The following is a 27053-nucleotide window of genomic DNA, read 5'->3' on the forward strand; positions in this document are numbered from 1 at the left end:
ATCATTTCTCTGGGTCTAACGTCCTTTAAGGTCTTTAGAGCCGGGCTCTAAAAATAAATCAAAATGATGAAATCACTCCATATAGGTTAGAAAAACTTCTGCACTGACACTTATTTTTTTGTTTGCAGTGATTAAAACTGGATTTTAAAGATTTTTTTGGGGAGTTTCCATTGAATTGGTCTTGGTCCAGTTCTGGATCCTGCTTTCAGCTCGACTCTAGAAGAAAATATCAGTAAGTTTTCATACCTGTAATTCCTTTATTTTAGTCCCAATCAGTTTATGAGTTTGTGAACTTGTAACTTTTTCCAGAGGTTCAGTTTCTTTTCTCCAGCACAGCAGTCATGCTACCATTAAGCACTCGTCAGAAACATTTGTTTTGCTAACGCTAAAGCTTATTTAGTGATGGCTAATGCTACAGCGCTAAGTGACCAGTGTGGTCAGTTAGGAAAATCAGCAACTATGAAACTGAAACCATGAGTGAAAGGTCATGAAGAATCACTTCCTGACACATGAACTGTACATGTCAGAGTGTAATGACAAATTATGTGCTTTCTCAGGAGGGATTGCTGGAATTACGATCAATTCAATTTGACTGCATTTGTAATAATATAGACTTCATTAGATCTGAATCTGACTGGATCGTTGGACCCATTTGTCTGTATAAAGTTATAAAATCTTGTCTGTTCCTTGGTTCACAGAAACAGTTTATAGATTAGATGTTTTAAAGAAAGAGATCTGAGTTCTCCAGGACCGGATCAGAACCTTCCACTCAGCCCATTAACATGCAGCAGAGATTCACCAAACTGACTGATTCTTTTAAACAGAATTAGTTCAAAGCGGAGCCGGGATTGGACTCGATTTCTGCTGCGACCCGGAGGAGAACACATCCATCTTCGTTCCCGCTGAAGCTCGTATTAAAGCGGACCTGACAGCAGAGGAGAGCAGACCTCAGCAGACCTCAGCAGACCTCAGCAGCGCTGCGTGTCAGAAGCCATCGCAGCAAACCGTTCACTCACAGAACCCGGTCAAAGCCGACATTTCAACCAATTTTCTTTTTCTGAGGACAGAAAACGTGAACGAAGGCAGACGGAGATGAATCGGTGGCACAAAGGACGAAACGGTCAGGCTCACCTGGAGGCGTCGAAGCTGTCGTACGATCCAACGGTGTAATGTCTGAAGAGTTTCCGTCTGTCGGCCCGGTCCGCTCGGGAATCTGAGAAAGAGCCCAGCAGAACCACATCAGAACCACAGTCCACTTCCTGTCTGCTTACAGGAAACATATGGAAACGCCTGCAGTAAGCAGGAAGTAGCAACACGCTAGCAGGTTTAACGCCGCTGAGCAAACAGTTGGTCTAGAACTTTAAACAGAACCGAAACCAGAACTGGACCGGGTCTGGAGACACGACTGAGTCTCCTGTCTGTCTCCTCTGGGACAAACGGACGGACGCTTTCAGAGCAGGTTCATAGAATAAGGAAGAAGAACCATCCAACCAACGATACATCCAACCAACGATACATCCAACCAACGATACATCCAACCAACAATACATCCATCCATCCATCCATCCATCCATCCATCCATCCATCCAACCAACGATACATCCATCCAACGATACATCCAACCAACTATACATCCAACCAACGATACATCCATCCAACCAGCGATACATCCAACCAACGATACATCCATCCAACGATACATCCAACCAACGATACATCCAACCAACAATACATCCAACCAACGATACATCCATCCATCCATCCATCCATCCATCCATCCATCCATCCAACCAACGATACATCCAACCAACAATACATCCAACCAACGATACATCCATCCATCCATCCATCCATCCATCCATCCATCCAACCAACGATACATCCATCCAACGATACATCCATCCAACGATACATCCATCCAACTATACATCCAACCAACGATACATCCAACCAACGATACATCCAACCAACGATACATCCAACCAACGATACATCCAACCAACAATACATCCAACCAACGATACATCCAACCAACGATACATCCATCCATCCATCCATCCATCCAACCAACGATACATCCAACCAACGATACATCCATCCATCCATCAATCCAACCAACCATCCAACCAACGATACATCCATCCATCCATCCATCAATCCATCATCCATCCATCCAACCAACCATCCAACCAACGATACATCCAACCATCCATCCAACTGTACATCCATCCATCCATCCAACCATCCAAACAACAATACATCCATCCATCCAACCAACGATACATCCATCCATCCATCATCCAACCATCCATCCATCGTCAGTGAAATAATTTTGCCATGTTGGGTCCAGAAATATCTCACTTCAGACACAGAGCAGTAAATTAAAAGCTAAATCTTGTTTCTGGACAAAGATGGAATAAAAATTCAGACGTTCTCTGCAGCGACATGCTGGTGGCTTCAGGTTCTCATGGCGCTGGCGGAGAATCAGGTCCGTGGTGAAACATGGTGCCAGGGCCTCCAGCTTGACCTCTTGACCCCATCACACAGATCCTGACCCGTGGGTGTAAATCTGGCTGAAGGTCGTCTCAGGGTCGGAGTTGAACGGTTGGTGCATCGGGCCCAGAGGAAGAGGAAACAGCAGACTGACATGGAGGCAGCTGTGTGGCGCCCCCTAAAGGCAGCAGGTGGAACATGAAGATGATGTTTTTCTCTTTATCTAGTTGTCTGTTGAAACAAACTTTTAACACTTTGACATCATGATGTTTGTGTAAACAATGTCGTTGGTCGGATTAATCTTCATCTCCTTCCCTCATCTTCCTCCCTCTTCACATGTTCCATCACACCAGCTGTCACTGGATCACCGAGACGGCGGCTGAGGTCATCGCTGCAGGAAGGCCTTCCTCCTCTCCCTGGTTCCGTTTCGGGTCCGATCGGGTCGGATCAGACAGGATTACCAGCTTTTCTTTTTCTCTGTTTTACTGAGAGGAAGTGATGAGGAGCGAAGAGGGGATCAAATGTCTCCGGCATCGCGGCGGTCCATAGCAACGGTCAGCTGGTTTCTATGGTCACAGATCAACAGGGACGCAGCAGCCATGTGTCTCACCAGAACACAGAGAACTCGCATTTGTGTGAAAACATGTGCATCTGCTCCATCTGTGGTTGTATCATCGTCCTGTCAGCTGTGTGTGTGTGTGTGTGTGTGTGTGTGTGTGTGTGTGTGCGTGTGTGTGTGTGTGTGACTGATTCTGCTCTGGGTTTCTTCCAGGCCCATTTTAACCCAAGTTTTCCTGCCTATTTCAGTCTCATCGTGGCTTTGAGCTCGGAGGAAAGACATGAGAATGAGACAGGGAATTAGAGCAGCGTGTGTGTGTGTAGGTGTGTGTGTGTGTGTGTGTGTGTGTGTGTGTGTGTGTGTGTGTGTGTGTGTGTGTGTGTGTGTGTGTGTGTGCTGCAGCTGGATGTTCACCAGCTTGCTGCACATCTGTAACAGAATTAAATTATCAGGTTTTATTTTTTTAATTCCATGGAAGTCGTGATGAAATTCAGGTTTAAAAAGCAATTATGCTAACGGCGGTTGCCGGTCACCATCCAGTCCACAGGTCCAGTCCACAGGTCCAGTCCACAAGTCCAGGTCCAGTCCACAAGTCCAGTCCACAAGTCCAGGTCCAGTCCACAGGTCCAGTCCACAAGTCCAGTCCGCAGGTCCAGTCCACAAGTCCAGGTCCAGTCCACAGGTCCAGTCCACAAGTCCAGGTCCAGTCCACAGGTCCAGTCCACAAGTCCAGGTCCAGTCCACAGGTCCAGTCCGCAGGTCCAGTCCTAGGGTCCAGTCCACAAGTCCAGGTCCAGTCCACAAGTCCAGGTCCAGTCCACAGGTCCAGTCCACAGGTCCAGTCCACAGGTCCAGTCCGCAGGTCCAGTCCACAGGTCCAGTCCACAAGTCCAGGTCCAGTCCTAGGGTCCAGTCCACAAGTCCAGTCCGCAGGTCCAGTCCACAAGTCCAGGTCCAGTCCACAGGTCCAGTCCACAGGTCCAGTCCACAGGTCCAGTCCGCAGGTCCAGTCCACAGGTCCAGTCCACAAGTCCAGGTCCAGTCCTAGGGTCCAGTCCACAAGTCCAGTCCGCAGGTCCAGTCCACAAGTCCAGGTCCAGTCCACAGGTCCAGTCCACAGGTCCAGTCCACAAGTCCAGGTCCAGTCCACAGGTCCAGTCCACAGGTCCAGTCCACAAGTCCAGGTCCAGTCCACAGGTCCAGTCCACAAGTCCAGGTCCAGTCCACAGGTCCAGTCCACAGGTCCAGTCCACAAGTCCAGGTCCAGTCCTAGGGTCCAGTCCACAAGTCCAGTCCGCAGGTCCAGTCCACAAGTCCAGGTCCAGTCCACAGGTCCAGTCCACAGGTCCAGTCCGCAGGTCCAGTCCACAGGTCCAGTCCTAGGGTCCAGTCCGCAGGTCCAGTCCACAAGTCCAGGTCCAGTCCTAGGGTCCAGTCCACAAGTCCAGTCCGCAGGTCCAGTCCTCAAGTCCAGTCCGCAGGTCCAGTCCACAGGTCCAGGTCCAGTCCACAGGTCCAGTCCACAAGTCCAGGTCCAGTCCTAGGGTCCAGTCCGCAGGTCCAGTCCACAGGTCCAGTTCGCTGGTCCAGTCCTCAGGTCCAGTCCACAGGTCCAGTTCTCCCCTCCAGAGAGGAAATGTTTCCTCCGGATGTCAGACTTCCTCCAGTGGCTGCTGCTCTAAAATAATCTCATAGATTAAACGGATGTTTAACAAAGCATCAGTTTAATGAAATTGATGAAACATCGGTTTCTGCTGATCCAGAAGATCTGGATCAGAATATCTGCTGTTTTCTGATCCAGGTTGAATGCTAACCTGATGTCAAACTGAGTTCTTCTTCTTCTGTGTGGAAGCTGCGTGTTTCCAGACCTCTGAATCGAGCCCAAGTCCAACCGGAGCGTCTGTAAGCGGGCCTTAATCCGCCTGCATCACTTCTATTCAATTAGACGGATTAGAGGCTAAACGCCTGTAACTTAAATCAGCGTGTGTGAATTTCTGTGAGAGAGAGAAAGACGTTGGCTGATGGAAAAGTAAAAATAAAAGCTGGAAACATCATGGATTTAGACGGAGCTGCAGTTTCCATCAGAGCAGCTCTCACTAACATGCTAACTCTTCACTACTGACGGAGCACAAAGGGACTTCTTTTCTCCAGTCCTGATGAATAAATGATGATGTAGGCATTGAATAATTACGTGACTCACTGGCAGCTTTAAATGTTTAAATATTTCTTCTGCAATCAGCTTGTTTCCCTGGATTATCTGAAGCTAGCGTAGCGAGTGGAGCCGCCCGTAAACGGTCAGATTGGCATGTTTCTCCCTCCGCTCTGTGGCTCTGCGGGTCCAGAGTCAGATTGGGTCGGTGCTGCTGGAGGTTGTCCGGGTCGGTCCGCTGCAGGGAGATCCTGCTGCCTGTGCAGATTTATAGCAACACTCAAATCCCAGAGGAAAAATGTTACAAACAGGAAAGAGCTGGAAAAACGAAGACAGACGAGGTTTGTTCTCAGGATCTGATCTGAAGAAAGTCAGAACCGTCCGACTGCCTCAGACCGGTTCGTCCACAGGGCCGGTTCGTCCACAGGGCCGGTTCATCCACAGGGCCGGTTCGTCCACAGGGCCGGTTCGTCCACAGGGCCGGTTCGTCCACAGGGCCGGTTCGTCCACAGGGCCGGTTCGTCCACAGGGCCGGTTCGTCCACAAGGTGCCGCCATGTTTGCTCTGACCGTTTGAAAACGATAAACCATCGGACGTTCAGGATCTTTGTTCTGCTGAAAAAACCAACGATGAGCAGATTTTATGAAGATTGTCCTGGTTTTACTCTGCACACTAATAAACCTAGCAGGGCCTTTAGAGGGGAATCCGTCCCACAGCATCACACATCCTCCACTGTACCCAACAGTGGTCATCAGGTGTTCTTCACATGAAAACCACTGGGAGTGTTTGCTGCAGCAAATCGTTGCCTCAAACAACCAAACCTTATTCTTACTGTATGTATAAGATTTTATTTTTCTATTATTATATAGCTTGACATAAAGCAACAAAGGAAGGAATCCTGTTCTTCCAGTTTATGTTTGTGATGGTAGGACACAGTTTTTTCTGTTGTGTAGTGGTTGTGGAGCATGTTCTCTTCTGTTTCCCATGTTGAAGAGAAATGGATCAATGGAAGCAGGAAAATAAAAGCCGAGGAGTTTTATTGTCAGATCATGATGCTGCAGTAAAAGATGAATTTATAGAAAATCACAATCATCCATCTATATTATTATCGATCAACTGCTTTACGGCTGCATGTGGCAGCACAGCACACACACACACACACGCACACACACACGCACGCACACACACACAGAGTTGACCCGTGGGTTCGACTGAAGCGCCTCTGAATGGCTCTCTGCAGGACGCCATACTGTGGTCCCATTTCTGACAGGCTTTTCTTTGCAGGCAGACCCGGGGGCAGCTTGGACGCGGCGCCGCATGAGGGAGGCTTTCCCGCGCCAACGGCCTTGGGTTAAACTTTAAAGTGAGCCACACAGACAAAGGCAAACAGCCAGAGAACAAGAGACGCCCCGGAACAAGGCTGGCGCTCCCCCAGGGAAGAGTTAGACCAGAGAGCTGATGGATGTCCGCCTGGTGCTAATCTCAATAATTAAACAAAGCATGAAAACAGATAAAAAACAGACAGAAGACGTCTCAAATGTCTCCTGTAGATTTACAGCACAAAAAGACGTAAGGACGGGGGAACGTTTACGGGGGACGGAGCGTGCCGTGAAATGTTCATTATTTCCCACAGGAAATAAGATCACAGCTGAGTTAGCAGGGCAACGTAGCGCAGCACACAGCAGCCTGGGGGCCGCGGGAAGACAGAGAGGAGGACACACATGCAGCTGAAACACGTGCCGTCACACACCAAAACGTTTTTATGGGATCTAATTAAGTCGTTAAGATGTTTGATTAGCAAGTTAATGTTCACAAATGACTTCTGAGTGTTTAACTCCAGCCCGGGCGTAAATCTCTCTCAGACAGAAGTTGGTGCAAAAATTTTAAGGGAACGTTCCAGAAAAACACCAAAGTGCAAAGCAGTCAGGAAACGACCTGATTTGGACCAGGAGAATGTTCTGCTGGGAAACGCTGGGTCACTCTTTCATTTCCTGAAGGTTGTGGCCTCAGCTAGCAGCTAGCAGCATGAAGCTCCCCGTCACACACCAATCACGCTCCGAGTAGAAAAACAAACGGCTTGAGGTTTTTTTATTTGGCCTCTAAATTCTCCACACCTCTATGAGATCGTGTTTTCGGGAACGGGTCCAACTCTTTGCACCCCACCTCACACTTCCAGGGTTAGCATCTGCTGCTAACATCTTGGTGCCTTCAGGCGTCTGGTGGGGTCCATGCATCAGCGGGTCAGGAGTTACCGCTGTCATTCCCGCTCATGAAAACATTCAGTTCATTTATGAACAGAAATTTACAGAGAAAAATCTGGATGATGGTTTTGAACTGGAACCAACACAACCGGACCCCCAACCCGCCCAGCTGATGCTACTCACAGGTCCGTTCCTCGGTGGCCTTGGCCGGGACTTCCTCCACGCAGTCGGACGGAAACCAGCCCACCTGACCGCGGGCGCTGCCCTCCCAGAAGCCCCCCTCTCCGATGCTCAGAACTGGGGGGGGGGAATTAAAAACTTAATTCAAACAGTAAAGTTCAAAATATGAAGTTCCAGCAAAGGTAAGTCGAGTTTATTTCCCTTTTTCCACAATATCATTACATATTGTCAAATGCCATGATCAAAATCATCAGAAATGATGATCAGTTAATATGAATGAAAAGCAACTTTAACCAGGTGGGATTCGACCTGTGTTTAAAGGAACTCAGAGTTTCAGCTGTTTTTATGGAAGTTTGTTCCAGATTCATGGTAAATAGAAGCTGAAAGCTGCTCCTCCGTGTTTGGTTCTGGTTCTGGGGATGAACCAGAACCAGAACCAGAAGGATTCTGGAAGGTTGATACAACAGCAGCACGTCAATCCAGAGGTAATCAGATACATCAGCAGCAGTGGTCACCACTGCTAACGTTAGCTGTGCTAACACCAACATGATATTTAGCACAGGCTAATGCTAAAGTGCATATTGCGACCCACCATGTATCAATAATATACAGTACTACATACTACATCACCATCAGCATGGCTGATGTTACTGTTTCACTGCTAACAAGACATGTAACAACAACATTAGCATTATTGCTAACTAGCCTGACAGGATACATTAGCATGGATTAACTAGCCTTCAGTTAGCTAATATTATCTGCGTGGACCAGCAATACTCCACAGATTAGAGGAAAGTTACAGTTTTTTGTCTTTTGGTTTGTTTATGAAGATGATTCTGACAGCATGCTGATCTGCAGCGCGTCAGTGTCCGATGGTGTGTTTAAAGACGGCTCGGAAAAAAACATTACCACATGCTAACAACGGTTTAAACAGTTGTAAAGGCTGAGAAAAGCGCGGTGGACATGTTACACCCATGTATGTCTTTGTGTCAGTTTTATGACGTATAATCATTTCATTATGGAAAAACCAGCAGGTCAAATAAATCATTCAATAACCAAAATTAAATTAATTTTCAAATTTTACTTAACTTCATGTCACAGTAGACATATTTAATGAATAATGAACAACCTCTGTTTTCCTGACATAACTTCATTACCGTCTAACAGAAATATAAAACTCAGAGTCAGAACGCTGAGTCTTTAAAGGTCAAAGGTTAATCTGGCAGGAAGCGCTAAAATAAAGCTGAAAGACGTCCATCTTTTTTAAATCTTAATGCATGGATGTAAATCTTCATCCTTTGGCTTAGCAGAGCCAGGTCTTAGTGGAGCCTCTTCCAGATAACATTCATCTCTCATACTGGGAATCTTCACAGGAATAAAGTAACATCTTTATCCTGCATCCAAAATTATCAAATGTGTCCCAGGTTTGAAGCTGTGAGAGCTAAATTTAAAACTCCTTTATACTTCCATTCGGATCTTTATTTCTAAACTCATATTGTTCTTTTCCTACAGCGTCTTTTTATGATCTCAATAAATCTGAAACATTGTGTTGTCCTGCTTATTCTCTCTGGAGTTTCCTCTGCCGTGCTGGAGATCGTAAGGTCTGGTTCTTACAATCTACTTTGCTTTTCTACACCCAGTAATAAAACCCATTTCCTTAAAACAAAGAGACAGAAATCTCTGATCTAGAAAACACAATTCAAAGCAAAAGGGAAACAAATCTTAAAATCTGTGTTTTTCTGGATGCAAATTTGGAATATTAGCTTAGATTTTCATACATTTTTTGTATGAAAATCTATCATCAACGTCAGGGTAAAGTCTATCTCCCACAAGCTGACTGACCTTTGACCCTGTCGCCTTTGTAGAGGTTGATCTCTCCCTCTGCCTGGACGGAGTAAGAGCGAACCACCACGAAGTGTCTGCCTGGAACGGCGCTGTACAGCTTCCTCCTGGGGCCGAGCGCCTCGCCGTGAGCGCTGGGGCTGAGAGAGGAGGCACAAACACGTCAGGACAGGGGTCAAAGGTCAGGACAGGGGTCCAAATGTCAGGACTAGAGGACACGGGCCAAGACCGTCGATACCAGTTACTTCACTTTGAGACTTTGTTTCTTGGACAGAAAACTTTATGTTCCACCAGATCCAAAACTGCAGAAATCGCAAAAAATACACAAATAAAATTTGTGCTTGTTTCCTTGTGAGGGTAAAAAGTTCACTGAGGCGTCATGGAAATCAGACTCCCGTCCTTCTATCGAGAGACGCTTTTCAGAAATTAATAGTTGCATCCCCCTGGAAATAAAATACTGTTATCATTGTCATTATTGTGTAAAAATTTTGTTTGAAAATTTGGGAGCCTTATTGAATTTATCTGGATGCATCTCTTATCCCAAACACTTAGCAAAATGTTTCTTTCTTTTATTTTTGAGAGGAATTTGAGGTGATTGGGGTTTAAAAGTAACTCTTTGTCTTTTGTTGACTTGGTTATATGTTTTGCAAGTTTGTTCATTTATATAAAATCATAAATAAAGTAAAAAAAAAATCTTTAAAGGAAAAACACTGAGAGTGTGACCCTGTGAAGATTAAAAATCAGAGTCTGAGTCAGGTTGTAGTTTGTTTTTGTCACAGAATCAGAACCCGGTTCTGACCCACAGAGCTGCTGAAAATGTCTCACCTGACAGCAACAGATCCACGGATCGATGTTTACGTTTCAAAACGTTTCTAAAATACTTCTTCATTCATATGCAGCAGGATACCACGGTGACATAGCGCCACTTAGTGGTTAGTGTTCATAACTACACCGAAGCAAAACATGGCCTCAATATGACCGTGACGATCAGCTGAAGCTGTCTGTGACTCCACCGTATTCCAGTCAGAAATGAACAAATATTTTATTCTAAAAGCTGTTTCTGAGCTCAAAGCGTCTGAGTGATGCTGTGGAAAGAGGAGAGGAGAGAGAGGAGAGTCCAGATTGTTCTGAACAACTATCGGAACAATCAGATTGTTCTGATTGAGAGAGCAGGCAGCAGGAAGGAAAACTAGGAGAATAAAAGAGGAAGATGGAGAGCGGGAGGGAGGGACTGTTTGCAGTAAGTGGGTCACCTTGTCCTGCAGACTCCACTCCTCCTCGAATGTTTGCAGGCCTTTGGAGAGCTAACCCCATTCAGAACCTACTGAGACTGCTCGCACATTTTCCCAGGGAAAGCCACGGACAAAGCTGCAGCCGCACTCCGAGCGGCTGGAAATAGCGCCTACCACCGAGAGGCCAACTCTGCACTGGAGCACAGGAAGTGACACGGAGCTGTGAGGAGTGTCTGGATTGAAACAACACGCTGCTGCAGGTCTCCGCTCTGCTTGTGATTTCAGATTAAAGGTTCAACACACAAGGAGAAACAGGGCGAGCAAAGACAGAACGGACACAGGAGTAAACGGTCCAGTTTACTGAACCAGTTTGGGTTCCACATGCAGGTCTGTTAGGACCAGAATAAGATATAATATCAGCAGAATAAAGTGATTTTCATAAGAAAACAGCCTTGATGGAGTTATAAAGATCTGACATGACAGCCCATCTAGTCAGTGTGATTCTTTCTTCTAACAGATTTAGTCGTTTCGTTTTAAAGTCCTGTTAGCTTCACAAGATGCTCAACATTACTCGTTTTAATTTTCTGAAGTTATAAAATTATGATTTCATACTCTTAATATTACAACTTTGTCATATTATTGCGACTTTATTCTTGTGTTATTATCACTTCAGAGGTTTTTATTCTCATATTAGTATACTTTATTTTTGCATTATTATGACATTCTCATGTAATTACAACTTTTTTTATTATTCCCACTTTATTCTGGTAAATTGATTAATCTCATATTATTATTACTTTATGGTAACATTATTATTATTCTTGTGTTATTGTGAATATTTTTGTGTTTTTACAACTTTATTACTTTTCATATTGTTTCGACTATATTGTTGTATTATTACAATTTCATTCTCATGTTATGATTTTTAATGTTGTTCTATTCTGGTAATATGACTTTTGTTTTATTCTCGTGAATTAAAAATAAATCCCAGCCTGGTACTAACGCTGCCTCATGCAGGTCATTAGTGGGAAGATAAATTATCTTATTTCCCAACAGCTGACATGTCTACAGCAGCCACCAGAGGGCGTAAGAGCAGCGGTGTCCCAGGCAGTAGCCGAAGCGTCCGACGCGTCACACAGGATCGCCGGTAAAATTAGAGGGTTGGAGGCAGTGACGTGCGGTGAGGTTCATAGCTGGTGAGGCACTGACGTCATCAGAATCAGATTTGCAAATAGATGCATAGATTGACAGCAGTTTACAGGTTATGTTTCACTTCTGCATCCTTACACATACAAACTGTAGCTCACAAAACACACATTTCCTTAAAAAACAAAACAAAAAATCACTATCTCTATTATAATCTATCGCTGCACTTGACTTGCTTCCCGAATCGTTTAGCCTAGCTCGCTGTCACTTACTCGGCAGTTGAGGAGTGAACAAGACGAACGTCTGGGATCTTGAGCGCCCCCTGCCATGAGGCAAGAGAACTGCCTGCCTCACCTCGAACCTGTTCTCTGCCGTTTATAATCGCTCATTACACGAAACACGTTACACAAACACAGTTGGTGACAAAAAGCACTGTACATTATATACATAAGCTAAATTATTGGAAATAAGTTCACATATTAAATTAGTTTAAACCATTTTATTGACGCCGTACAGCAACATGCTCTCTCCGCTTAGCAGCCAGCGCAGAGCCAGGGGTTGCGCAATCCAAGGTGAGGCAGAGCTCGCTGCTGCCTCACCGGCATCGCTTCCAAGCATTTGAATGGGAAAATAAGAAAATTCAGCGATTTTGAACAAATAAAAATCGAAATTGGTGAAGCTACATGAAAAATAAATATTTTTTAGTACAAACCACCGGATGAATATAACAATTTAAATTACTTTATGATTATATATTTTCTTTCTTTCCATGATGGCTGGTGAGGCACTGCCTCACCTGCCTCCCCTGACCGCACGTCACTGGTTGGAGGAGACAAAACCTGGTCAGTCAGGGAGGTGAACTGGTGTCCAGTTTCCTCAGGGTGGATCCAGTGTGACCATGATGGGACACCGGCACTCATCACGCCACGCTGCTGCGGCTGACGGATGCTAACTGCCTGAGAACAGAGCTGCTAACTGCTAACAGAACCACTAACTGGTGACCGATATGTTCTGGGTTTCAGCATCACTAAAAACAGTTTTTATATTTTTAACTCCGTTGACTTCACAATGTTTAACAATCTGAACTAAAACTACAGAGATGAATTAAAAAAACCTTAAAACACAAGAAGTGTTCATCCTGTTTATTCTTTTCTCATCTTTGTTCACATGAGGATGAAGCCAGAAGCTGATTATTCCTCCTCCATGCAGCAGAACCACATCGTCACTCTGATCAGCTCCGCCCTGAAATCCGGTCCATGAGAACCAGCAGAAGGATCAGAAACCCGAACTGCAGCAGGAACGGGCCGAGCTGATCACAGACTCCAGACCTCACCATAATCCTCCACACAACGCCTCCAGGAACTCTAATCTCCTCAAGATCCACAAAACAATCTTCAGGAATTCCCCATCCACCAATCAGCTGCTACTGAAGATAAAAATGCACCAAAAATGGTTTTCCTGAATGTTTCTGAAACAAAACTCAACACAATGAAGTTTTCTTTTCTGGATTTTCTGACATGTTTGAGACTTGATAAAACTCTCAAAATGACCAAATATTCAGTTTCAGATGAAGCTAAATTTCACAGAATTAGTTTTTTCATCAAACGTTACACCGACCCCCTCCTGCTGCTGTAGGGATTATGTAATCCTCATGTTTCTGATGTAATCCCATAATATGACCCACACATGACCTGTAGTAATCTGGCATTGGACAGCATATTGTTATGTCAACAGTTATATTAAAGATGGTGAAAGGCCCTGAGCAGCAGCTGCAGCCTGGTCTCTACTGTCAGTCTGCGTCTCTGCTGCTACGCTCAACAAAAACCCAGCAAATATTCTGGACCTGCAGCTCCGTGTTCAGTTTGTTCAACCAAAAAACAAAAAGAAAACCTGTAAAAAACCTGATGCTAACAGCCAAGCACGGTGGTGGAGGGCTGGTGATGTGGGCTTGTTTTATTAATCTGTCCAACAACATGACCCATACACAGCAGCAGATCTAGAACTGAAAGGCTGAAAAGAATCCAGGCCTAGTCAAAGTAAGCACCTGGACCTGAGGCTGAGGTGGGGAGTTTTTATAGAACAACTTCTGCAGCAGATTTCTATAAACCTGATTTATCTGATGAGCTGTCACTCGTTTAAAAGACAAAATGAAAATGAATCTCAAGTGTTTCGATTTTAACCAGTTGAAACAAATAGTTAAAATATCTGATCGTCGTGTTTAATCCTCTTTGCCTCTCAGTGGAAACAAGTGGAAGATTTAAAATCCTCATAATTAGACAGAAATATCAAAGTCGGTATTTACTCTTCACAGGGGTGTGAATACTTTCAGGAAGCAGGTGATTATTTCTCCCTAGTTTAGAAGAACTGCAGTTAATCCAGACTAACATTTACTCCAAAGAGACCAAACTGAGCGGAGCTGGTGGGTCTGAACGCAGTAAAAACACAAATCAGTAGTAATGACGACTTCCAAAAAATATGTTTTTAAAGTTTAAAGAAATGTGTCTGGAGATTTTCTGTTTCTCCTTTATTTGGAAGTTCTTCTTCTGATGATGCTTTTCAACTTATGAATCTTCCATAAAAGTCAGATTTGTGGATTTGTGAGGTTTTCTCTCAACACCTGAGCTGGGGATCTCTGCAGCTCCTCCAGAGTTTCCTCACGACCGCTTCTCTGTCTAACCAACAAACCTGTGAGGCCTTCAGGGAACATCTGGGCAAACCGAACACGGCGGGGCTCTGATGAGTCCCTCTGCATCTCACATACATTTATTCCTGTAAACTTTAACGTCTCCTGTTTCCGTCCCGATGTCAGTTTTTAATTTGAGGATATAATTTTCAGGCCCTGCGTCTTTGCTGATTGTGTTTTCCGTGTTCTGAGCGAACGTGTCGTCTGCATATTACTTTATGACCCAATCAAATCAAATCAGGCGAATTTCATAATCGCATTAAAGTCGCAGAGGAAATCTGCTCCGTGCTGTAATTGGGTTTGCGCTGCAATAAAACTGCAGAATTTCTTCAAACCGTGATTTCTTAATGAAGTTCTGCGCAGCAGAAGCAGCGAGGCGACGCGGTTAATAATCACAGAATATTAACGGCGAGATCTTTATGAGTCACATCGAGCAGAAACAGCCAAACCTCCGGCCCGTCCTGACACGGAGGACACGTCTCATTTCTCACCACGGCGAGCCGGGAGGCGGTTGCCATGGCGCCCAGAGGGGTTACTGACAGCTGTCAGCGCTGGGTGGATGGAGCGGGGAGCAGAGAGAAAGCGGGTCTGCGGGCTCACATGAGGCCGTGTGACATGTTGAGTGGGAGCGGAGGGAACGCCACAGAGAGGCTGTCATGTGTGGGCGGCGGCCGGGCGAGGCGGGGGGCAAAAACAAAGACTGGAAGAAAAAACGGAGGGAATTATGGGAGTTTCTGACAGAGCTCGACACGACAAGATCTCAGAGTTACATCCAAACTGGGATGTTCTGATGTTGATCAGAATTTAAGAGATTTTACACAGAGTCACATAAATCCAACCTCAGGAGACGATTCGACACAAACTTCACAGCATTAAGTGAAAACACACTGAATGCTGATTAATGGTTAGCATTACTCTAATTTTTTAGCTAACAGTGCCAACATGACCAACACCCTGGAGATAAACATCGGTTCAGATTAGTCCAGTTTTATTTATGATTTTGATTCAATATGTTAAACAATATCAACACCGTTTGATAACGATGCTAATGCGATTTAGCATGCAAACTTGATTTGTCTTCTTTCTGCAGCTTTCTGCTGCTGGGCGAAGCAAGCAACAAAAAAATGCTTCATATGAAACTATCCAGTTAAATGGTTGGTGTAAATAATGAGCCTACATGTTTAATACAGCAGGGCATCGTGTTTTTAACAGTGTTTTGACTCAGGACAGAAAATCTGAAGGATTTTCTTGTTTTTTATTCCAATAAGAGAGAAATGAGATGCTGTAACGTGGTGAACTCTGTCACTAATTGCCTCGTTTCTGTAAGTGGGCCAGCAGAAGTTGAGCAGAGCCGCCGCTTCAAATGTCCCTGATATCTAACCCTGATAGGCGAAGAGTGATTAGGTTACAGACCTACATTGGTAATAATGTTCTGTTTTATAATTATCACCAGTAGGTCATCTTTTTCTGAGCTTTAAGGAGAATCCAGCAGTGAATGAAGACGCTTCCAGTAACATAAATAAATCATCTGGATCCATTTTCTCCAGCCGGTTTAAATGTCAGCTGACACACGTGTTAAACTGCGTCACGTTTTTTCTGTCATCCCAACTCACTGCCAGTGAGAGAAGCATCGTTCCTGCTGATCCGCGTGTTTCTCCTTATCAGCAGGATGCACATTCCCAGAGAGCAGAGCTCAAACACAACGTGTCGACTGAAACAGACGATCAGCAGCTGCTCAGATGCCAAATTAATCCACAGCTGGGGTAAAAACAGAGGAATGAACGCTGGTGAACGTCTGTGGTAGCAGAGCTGCTATCTGCTGCCTGGTTCTGGAGAACATCAGGCGGCTCAGGACGGATTAATCTGTCAGTTACCGACAGCATGAGGACGGTCGCCACGGCAATCAGGAGCGATGGAGTCATTAAAACTTCTGCAAACATGCTGATGAGGCTGAAACACACAACTCCAACAATCAGAACAGCACCAGCGAACACAGGCAGGAACTTTTTGGGCTTAAACATTCAGATGGGAATCAGGAAAATATTCTTCAGCTTTACTTCGTTTGCTATTAAATAGTAACTGTGGATTTTGGGTGAAATATAAGAGAATCTTTGGACCTTTCCTTGGTTCTGAATTTTGTTCTGGACCTGAGAATCTGCATATCTTCATGTAAGGCTGGGCAATAATGATGCAATATTGTCCTCCATGATCTAAAAATAGCAGTTTTGCTCTGGTTATTGCTGCCAGCTGTGTACAGACACAGTAAAACATCAAACTAAGGTTGTGTGTACATCACTTCCTGTACAACTGCTGCAGAACCGGTTAGGAGGACGTGAGACCCGGTCCGTTCAGCGTTTTAACCAAACAGGACAAACGGCTGTGAAGGTTTATTTTCTACATGACTTAATGGGAGGACATGAAATGAAGTTTGTTTCTTGGGATAATTCTGTAGTTTTCCAGTAAAATGAAAAAGTGCTGCACAAATTGACAGTAGATGTTTCTGCAGAGATCAGAGATTGAATCTAATCCAGAGATGATTAGATTAAATCTTCACTCAATGATCCACAGATTCTCTTGGTTAAATTAATGCTTCAGTCTGATCTGTTTTTATTTTTCAGATGTATTTTCAATTTTCTGCTTTAGCAAAAACAATTTAATTCTCTGATTTCAGAAAAAGTCAGATTTTATGACTAAAGCAAGGCGTCCATTTCACTGGTGACGTTCTGCAGCTTTTCACACGACTTTCAGGCAGCTGGTAAAAAAATTAAACGCTTCCAAACATCATGTAGCTTTAAATCTTGCATTATGTGATTATAAAGAGTTTATCTGTTGAGCTGTAGGAGGTGAGAGATCTGCCACCGAAAGAAGAAAGAAGTGTAATAAGAATGAAATATAACAAAAAACAACTGATGAAAACAACGAATGTCTGAAGTCAAAACCAAATGTTTTCTAACAAATCATTTTGGTAATTTATTCTTTTTATTGGTTTTCATTTCCTTTTCTATTAACCTCTCTTCAAAGTGGGGAAGAAGGAATGATCTTTCCACCACATGACGACAGCAATGGAGGGAAAAACTGCATGTTAAGAACAGAGGCATCTCAATATAACTGTTATGTAAGAAGTTGCCAGAATCCCAGGAAAAGCCTTTCAGGTCCTACCATCACAAACATAAACAGAGTTTCAATCAGAACCAGGTTTAAAACTCCACAGTTTGATTTGTTTTCATCAATTCAATGAAAGAAGCAGCAGAAACTCTGGAATCAAGGTCAAAGGTCATACAACCAGTCTTCCTCCAGAATCTGTTCAGCTCCTGTTTGTTGGTGGGGAAAGGAGATCAGCTGATCGGGGCGGTAGCGTTCACAAGCGCCGTTTATTTTAAACAGTGTTAATAAACTACAGCTTCGATTCTGGGAATAATTTATGAGGTTTAAATTTAGGTTGAAACAATTCATTGGATTAATGATGGAGAAATGATTATTGAAATAATCAACTAATTCAGTAATCTACAAAAAAAAACTATTTTTCTGTAAATCGGTTCTACCTGAAAATGTCAGAACAGATCAGACCTGCATTACACCGATGGAAGAGGAAGCAGAATGAGTCGAGCTTTTCACATGCACTGCTGTGTTCTTGCATCAATATGTTTTATTTTCCTATTTAAAAAACTAAAATAATCATTAGTTGCAGCTCTAGTTTAAAGGTCGTCATAAATAATGATCCTTCTCAAAAACAGAATAAAAACAGATAATAAAGGAAGAAGCCAAATTTAATGACCAACTTGACGCTCGGTGTTGGAAAAGCGAACCGAGTTTTTTACAGAAACTCATGGAATCAAACCTACAACTTTCTGACTGCTGTTCACTTTGCTTTACAGCCGAGTCAGACAGAAACACGCAGAACTGCACAGAAGTCAGACGACGACTGCAGCTTCCTCCATCATCCTCTTCCTCTTCTCACACCTTAATGTAAAGGAGCGTATGAGAACTGTGAGCTTCAGAGAGTGGGCAGCGATCCGAATGCGCCCATCTGCCAAGAGAGCGGAGGAGGAAGAGGAGGAAGTGGAGGAGGAAGAGGAGGAGGAAGAAGCAGGGGTCAGGTGTCTTAATCTGGATTGACAGTTACGTCACGCTCCCATCATTTATCCGCCGTGTCACAGTCTGCTGCACAGATGCTGAGCAGGTTTCTGAATGAACCTGTGCATGCATACATCCACATGTAGCATCTGAGGCATCCCATAACCAGGCAGCCATGGCAACCGTTGCTGTAGCTACAGTGGAGTCTTTGCGGTGGCACGTTTCCCAGAGGAAGCCATGGGGGGTGAATACTGTAGGTACAGTAGACGGAGCAACAACACACCACCAAAAATAGCTACTACAGGAAAAACCTTCTCCTTTTATGGATTTAATATTTTATATCCTAAAAATGAACAAGTGAGAGTGAGAAAGTTCATTTTTATCATTTTGTGTTGTTAAAAAAAAAATAATTCTGCTGTTAATGAAGGATTTGTGACATTTTGGAGCATTTTGACTTCGTTCATGAGGAACGGTTATGGATCCCTCGAGGTAATTATCTTTCATAGTAAAATCTGATCTGAAAACCAGATTTTTTTATCTGAACCAGCAGGAAATCCTGACTGAACAGCTGAACAGAAGGCAGAAGAGCTTCAGCTCTGAAGATTACACAGCGGCTCAGTGTGTTTGTATGAGGGGCGAAGACTTATCTCAAAATGGTTTTCTTGTCATTTTGGTTTGTATTCATAATGTTGACAAAATATTAAATCAGAAGTGATTCTTGATCTCTTGGTGCATCAAACATAGATCAGTTGTCCTCACTGTTAAACATCATGTTGCCTCTGTTACTCGATCGCCGCTTTGCACCGTTAACTTCAAAACCTTTATTACTTACAACTCTTAGCTTTCAAACCAATTGTTTAGTTACACATCAGAAGTTAATAATTTGGCTTTTTTAGTCTGTAATGAGATGAAAAAATGGGGTTAATATTTCACCCCATTATTCATTCATTTATATATGTCACAGTTTCAAACTAAATATTTAATAAGAATGCTAAATATTTAATTTACAAAGTAACCATTTAGCTCCGCGTTTTTGTTAGCAAGTTCAATATGTAACTGGCAAACTTCATATTTAACTAGCTAAATATTTTATTCACGCAAAAAAAATATTGTTTGCAAACTAAATAATTAGCTCTAAACTGGATGTTCAATTTGGAGCTAATTATTAAACTGGATAGCTAAATATTTAATTTGTGAACTATTTAAGCTCCACAAAACAGAAGTCCTCCAGACCACTAGGGGGAGTTGACCAACACAACATACTGGACCAAACCCTCCACAAAGACGGGATGTTCAGAATAAAACTGGAGGAAGTTTATTTCAAACACGCTGTTGTTTTCGACATTATGGAACGGCAGCATATTTATAGATACCATAACCTGCTCCAGACTCCGCCTAGTGGTCTGGAGGACTTCCGTTGTGTGGAGGGAGTTTGCAGCGTTCAGAGATAGGAAGACTTGTGCTAATGCGCTAATAGCACAGCTAATTTTTTATTTAGCACATTAGCTTTTTTGATAAACTTTGCTACCTATGAAAATGGTTGAACCTAACACCTTAGAATTAGCTTTTGCTAAATTCTGCATTGGAATAGCAGCTTAACGTTAGCAGAACTAATGATGATCAGTGCTTTAGAGTTAGAATAAGTCAGTTTTATATTGGCTGTTTTGCTTCTATTTCCTGTGGTTGAATTTTTTGTTGTTTTTATGCTTGAGTGTTCAGGAGTTTGCGTGACTGATGTGTTTCCAACACATTTCACAGTTTGCTGCACGTTTGCACCAGTCGGCCACGTTATGGTGGTGACTGGAATCTGAATGGGATTTTTATTCACCAGAGATTCACAGACTGAAGCAGGTGAGTGTATTAATAAAATAATAAGAACTTTATTGTTCTCCAGTGGGAAAATTCAGGTGTAATAGCAGCAAGTGACAGTCAGCCGAATTCAGGGTCTGAATCCTTCAAAGGACGGATTTGTAGGCCGATTACGTCATAGCGTCTTCAAATTCGGCCTTCTTTTCCCCAAATTTGAAGGACGGTCCGGTTTATCCTCCACGGCCCACTATATCCCATAATTCATTGCGTGTCCCAACCGGGCGGCGTCGAAGAGCGACAAATTATTTTTACAATATTACACTTTAAATAACGCAACGTGATTTGGTGCAACGTTTTTAGGTGAAAATGTAAGTGTGTAAGTCTCAAAAATATGCTCGGTTCATCAATACGTGACCTAATTATTGCTCTGAGATTTTCGGACATGTCAGCTCCCCTCGCCAGCTGCTAGCTGGGTTCGGTTTACCGAACCGGGCGCTCCAGGTTCGGTTTACCGGAGGAGAACGCCTGACTCCCGACACATCGTTATAAAAACTCCCGCTAGCTTTACCCAATGAGCGGAAGCTAAACACCGATATTATTCAGACAGCTAATATCTGGTTGAAAAATGTTTGGTTTACTAAAGTATTTCAAAGCAGAGCAAATCGGTTTGATGGATTATAGTTAATCCTTCAAACATAATAGGTTTATTTAACTATAATCTGTATCTGAGATTTGGAGAGTATTATATTTGTAAATGAATAATTTGCTTATATTTATTCCTGGTAGAAAAATGAAATACACCTTTTAGAATCAAACTAACAGATTTCTTTTCTTCACGCTGTCACGGTTGCTAGGCAACATGAGTTACGCGGAGGTGGGGGCGGGGACTGTTGGTGAAGGCTAGACCTGTCCGAGCTCACAGCTTTCCTCTTCCGGTCGACGTTTATTCGCGGTCTGTGAAGGATCCATCCTACATAGTCGTGTCCTTCGAAGGATGCAGACCCTGAATTCAGACACAGCTCCTGTGAAATATTTAACACATCCACGTTTCCAGGAAACCAGCAGAAGCAGAAAGGTTCAAATACAAACAAGCAGACCGGAGACCGTCCCAAAAGCAGTAAGTGCACTGCGGCGCAGGGCATTCTGGGTAAATTCAACCCAAACAAACGTGCTAGCCTAGCGTTAGCGGGAGAAATGCGTCTTGGTTTTTAGCCAAAGATAGGAAAGAAATTATCCAACTACATTTTTATTTCCATTTCATGAAGAGGGAAGTTGCACTCTGAAGGTCTTTGTGTGTCCTTTAGTGCTTCTGAGTGCAGCGCCCCTACAGGCGAGGAGGGGAACAGGTTGGTTTGACTGAGAGCAGAAAGAAAAGAACCACAGCAGCTGGAGGTGAACAAATGTTGAAGTTCTGATCCCTAATTGAACCGATTATCAGATTATCTAGTGGATTATCAGATGGAAAACATCCTGAATTATTACCTGGACATGATAACTGCTGTCATAAGTTTTATCTGAAGACCAGTAACTGTAGATTACTGTAATAAATCAGATGTTTGTGCCAATGGAGAGATGGAAACATCTTCATATATGAAGATGTCACAATATGAGAAAATACTGCTTATTTTCTTCTTCCCTATCATTCTCTTCTGCGACCTTTAACCTTTAGATCCCTCTGACCTGACCTAACTGGAGGACTGCAGCTCTATAGAAACACCCTAGATCACAAAGAGTCCAGCTGAAGGAACCAGAGATTCCCAGAATAATCCCAGAGAGTCTGTTGCTGCCAGGCGGCGTTCTGGACTCACCTGGGCTGCCGCTGTGCGGTCTGAGCCCGCCGGCTCTCCTCGCCCAGCCGACTGAGGGAGGGGGAGCGGCTCCTGGCCCCCCGCCCCATAGTGCGGACCACCACGTTGCCATTGGGGCTGCCGCTGGGCATCTGCTGGACCAGCTGGGGGGACAGGCTGCGGTGCAAAGCAGAGGAGCCAGGCTGCGCGTGGCCCTGCTGGGGGGCCCGGTGTTGGTGGCTCTGGTGCTGCTGCAGATGGGGGGCCCAGTTTCCAGGGGAACCGTGCTGCTGCTGCTGGTACTGGCTCACAGAAAGGTTGTTGTCGCTGTTGGAGCGCAGGAGGACCCGGGGCGCCGACAGCGAGGACGGGGACTGGCCGTTCCCGCTGCCAGAGGACGGACCCCGCCGGCGCTTGGAGTAGGCTGGGGCCTCACGGAAAGGCACTGGAAGGAAAACACACCGTCAGTCTCTACAGGAGAAACTAAACTGAAATCTGTGAATCAGCTGCTCAGCCTGGGAGGAGAGCAGGTCTCTAAACCGCCTGAAGTTCATCGTTCACTAGGAAAACATCTGTGACAGCTGCCAGCAATGTTTACACATATGTTCATCATCATCATCATATTTCACTTCCAGTCTAACGGTCTGAAGGTTATTGGGTCGACTGGAGGCTGATTGGTGGGAACGTCGACCAGTTCAGAAGTGATTGTTCTGCTCAGGAGTTTACAGACTGGAAACAAACATCAGATTCTTCTGATTCACAGGAAAACAAACAGAATCACAGCGACTTGCTGCAAAGACGGAGTGGAACAGATTCAGTTTTTTATCTTAAATGTAAATTATTTCTATCCTTTTGTACAGTTTTGACTTAATTGCTGCTCTGCGTTTATTGTTCCTCCATATGATAGTTTTTACTCCACATGTTGAGTGAAGTGAGATGAAGAAATGAGTTCTGGATCTGGACTTCATGCCGTTCTGGAAAAACATTTAATTCTGTCATCATACATTTTTCTTGATAACAAACTTTTAACTCTGGAAAACATTTAAAATACCCAACAGAAGCAACAAATAAAATGAAATCTGTGCTGGTTGAGACCAAAACACCAAACTGAAAACTTTTATCTTCCAGTTTGTGGTTGATTGATTTGATTTGGATAAATGGTGTGACTGATTGATTATTAATTATTGGTTCAGCTCCGCTCTTCATCTCAGCATCATCAGGATCAGATCAGCTTTAACGTTTCGCCTGCCTGGACAGAACCAGAACCAGAACTGGTACTGGTACCGGAGCCAGGCTCATCTCTGAAGGTTTGATGAGTCATTATCATCATCATCATCATCATCATCATCATCATCATCATCATCATCATCATCATCAGAGGCTCCCTCCCTCTGTCTGCTGTGGACGAGGTGCGAACGGCTAATGAGCTCTCACATTTCAGAGCCGCCGTGTCTGCGCCGCTTCCTCAGGCTGCGGCTCCATGCTGCTCGCCACAAAACGCATCAACATGCATTTAGAAACTCAGATCAGGTTGTTGAAAGAATCATCAGTTTGTCTTTCCTGCAGGGTGGAAGTTGTAAGGTTTCTGCTTGTCTGAAGTGAGCAACAAGCTAAACGTTTGAGACGCTGCCATCGTCCCAGAAACAGCAGAAAAATCTCCTCCACAGAATCTGACTGGCTTCTGATTCACCGTGTTCAAGAATCCTGCAAAATTCATAAGTCTGAAGATTCGTCCCATCAGATTAAAGTCCAGCTATTTTCCAGCTTTTTATACAAATAAATAAAAACCCAGGCTGCTGAGATTCATCAGATTTCAGATCAGGAATTGAGTTTAGAGAAGAAAAAAGGATTTGTGCTCCTCTTTCTAGTAAAATTGATTCTAATCAGCAAAATATAGACATACAGATAATATAACCCTGAACGGTGACGCGCCGCTGCAGCATCAATAAAACCTCCAGATCATTTGATAAAACGTAGTTTTGTGGTGAGACAGAACTGAGAAATGAGGCGTTAACGTCGTTCAGAGACGTTTAACTGAACACTGAGGTGGTTTCACCTGGAGGTCTGATCAGAGCAGCAGGAGAAAACCTTCATCTCACAGCTCTGCAGACCTGAACTGTTAGTTTTTAAAAGTTTCTACTGAATCATGTAAACATGAACCATCAGGAGGCTTCAGTTTGTCCTGCAGGAAACAAAATACAGATCAAATACAGGCAGTGACACAGAGCTGTTCTTCATTTTACAGTGGTTCACTGCAGGGCTCACACACACACACACACACACACACACACACACACACACACACACACACACACACAGCCACCGTGTGACGAAGCTCTATAGACCCTCTACAACTGGAGGCTTTCTGAATCAAACAGTTGCAGGAAGAAAATCCTGCAGAGCAGAAATCAGTCCGACAGCAAAGACTCAGTTTGATCTGAAACCTCCAGACATGTTGGACGGTTTTCATACAGAAACCAGGTTATTATTTCCAGATAAAAGTTTCCTGACAGTCACCACCTGTCAACATAAAAATCCTCAACAACTCAGGAACTGCTCCTCCAGAACTGCTGGGATTACTTATTAGTTAGAAAACTAGATTTTAGTTTGAAGCTAAATATTTAATTAGCAATTTAACTTCAAACTAAACATTCAGCTCGCTAAATAAATAAATCTGAAATATTTAGCTACAAGCTAAACATTTAGTGTGAAGTCAAATATTTATGTGAACCTAAGTATTGAGTTTCAAACTAAACAGTTAGTTAGCAAACTAAATGTTTAGTTTAAAATGGTGATCAACTCTAATATCCTCACAGGATAATTTTTTAGTTTTATAATCAGAACTAAATCAATTTAAAGTTATAATTGTTCAAATTATGAATTAATTGTTACATTTCAACATTTGATTCTTGGTGGAATTTAAGAAATTAAATAACTCAGTCTGACTTTAGTGTTTATCCAGATAATTACTAAACGCATGAATTTAAAAACTTTAACGACATAAAACATAATTACCAACCTTATCATGCTTATCATAAAGAAACTGTGTAAAAGTGTCATTTTTGAACCGTAGTTTACAGCTGTCGATATGGGAGGTTCATATTTTTGATAATCAGTCCAACCTTTTGTGCCGTTAATGTTGGGGACAAAGATGCTGCGGCGTGACGGCGCTGCGGAGCCTCACAGCGTCTGACAGGCGGTGGTTAACTCTGACAGCAGACGGCTGCGTGTTCGCCTCCCTCACCTCACTGTCAACTTCAGCTGGGATTTAAAGGAAATATCAGGAAGGCTTTGGATTCGTTTATTCTACATTAACAACAAGTTTCAGCTGCACAAACAGGATTTATTATTTATGAGTCATTTATGAAACCAAACTGAGGAATGTGGCAAAAAGCCAACTGTTTAAAAGAACATTTAATTATAAAGTAAATGATAAACTTTATTAACTAAAATAAAATACCGATTCAACTCTCCTGTTTAAAACCAAAGTTTTAATCTTCCTCTTACAGCGTCTCATCCTCCTCATCCTCTTCATCCTCCTGTTCAAATTCATTTATACACTCATCATTAACACTCTTCATCCTCCTCATCCTCTGTCTCCTTTTATCTCCAGCTACGTTCTGGGTCAGAGGCGGGGTCACGGGGGTCACCCTGGACAGGTCACCAGTCTGTCGCAGGGCAACGCAGAGACAGACAGGACACACAACCATTCACACACACACACACACACACGCACACACACACACGCACACACACACACACACACACACACACACCTAGGGATAATTTAGAGAGAACCAATTAACCAATTAACCAGACAGTCATGTTTCTGGACTGTGGGAGGAACCTGGAGGAACCCAGAGAGAACCCACCATGCACAGGAAGAACATGCAAACTCCACACAGTTCCCCAGGCCGGGAATCGAACCCAGGACCTTCTTGCTGCAAGGCAACAGTGTTACCAACTGTGCCACTGTGCAGCCCTCTTCATCCATCCTTATGATCCAATTTATCCCCCTCATCCTCATAATGAATCCTCATAATCCTCCACTCATCTTTCTTCTCCTTTATTATGCCTTCTCTTATTTATCTTTATTCCTTTTTAACCCATTCATCATCTTCATCATTTTACAACCACTTTCCATCCCACCTTGTCCTTTGTCCTTCTCATTCTCCTATTCTGACTCATTGCTGCTGTTTTACTCTAAGCCCTTCATCACACTCATCCTCCTCACCCTTTCATCAATCTTCTCTATGCCACCTTCATGCATTAACACATTCATCTCTCTTTAAAACTTATTTCACAAAGCTGCTTTACATTTTCAAACATTTTCAACCAAATTTGAACTTTATTTATAGTTTCGCTTAACGACGAGGAAATTTACTGACAACCACAGGTTTAAAGAGAATGATAACGATTATTTAATCCTAAAGATGGTTTTAAAAGATCCTTTAACTCTGTCCTCATGAGTTTCTGCTGAGGAACAACAACCTGCAGCATTCAGTGATTTAATTTAATGAATGCAGTGATTTGCATTCATGAGATGACAGATGGGTAACTTGGTTATCTGTTAGTAGCATGTCAGCGCTGACGCAACATGCTGATGATTCAGAAGTTCCTTAACTAACCATGAGAAACGTTCACAGTTCTCACTGTTTCCTCAACGACACGATTTAACATCAAACCAAGAAAAAGCCGAAGAGTTAAACTTTATTTAGAGTAAACTCTTAAATTCTTCATGATGTTAAGGATTAAAGAAGGTTGAAAAGCCTTTAGCAGAGATCAGATGTTCTCCAAAAAACAAATTCTGCAACTCTGCAGGAAAATAGAGTAAAAATGTTGAGTTCAAATTCTGACACATTTCCTGTTGCAGAATGGGAATATTTACTGGAGGCTTT

At 43.4% G+C, this 27053-nt stretch overlaps 1 protein-coding gene and 2 long non-coding RNA genes across 3 annotated transcripts in view; 2 read left to right on the top strand and 1 right to left on the bottom strand.

The window, feature by feature from the left end:
* LOC122823972 (SH3 and multiple ankyrin repeat domains protein 2-like) overlaps nucleotides 1–27053 on the bottom strand; it is a 164281-nt gene that overhangs the window by 42990 nt on the left and 94238 nt on the right. Inside the window, exons 12-15 of the mRNA XM_044104088.1 lie at nucleotides 22177–22600; nucleotides 9425–9564; nucleotides 7586–7699; nucleotides 1132–1213 (exon numbers count right to left, since the gene is read on the bottom strand). Coding sequence (XP_043960023.1) covers nucleotides 1132–1213; nucleotides 7586–7699; nucleotides 9425–9564; nucleotides 22177–22600 — 760 coding nt within the window. The remainder of the gene's footprint in view (nucleotides 1–1131; nucleotides 1214–7585; nucleotides 7700–9424; nucleotides 9565–22176; nucleotides 22601–27053) is intronic.
* On the top strand, nucleotides 7695–13509 carry LOC122824271. Its single transcript, XR_006369474.1, has 3 exons — nucleotides 7695–7764; nucleotides 10775–10916; nucleotides 12975–13509. It is a non-coding gene; the product is annotated as an uncharacterized LOC122824271 (long non-coding RNA).
* Nucleotides 21256–22178, top strand: LOC122824252. Its single transcript, XR_006369469.1, has 3 exons — nucleotides 21256–21485; nucleotides 21673–21760; nucleotides 22038–22178. It is a non-coding gene; the product is annotated as an uncharacterized LOC122824252 (long non-coding RNA).

The sequence above is a fragment of the Gambusia affinis genome, linkage group LG02 (assembly GCF_019740435.1).
Source record: "Gambusia affinis linkage group LG02, SWU_Gaff_1.0, whole genome shotgun sequence".
Classification (NCBI taxonomy): Eukaryota; Metazoa; Chordata; class Actinopteri; order Cyprinodontiformes; family Poeciliidae; genus Gambusia; species Gambusia affinis.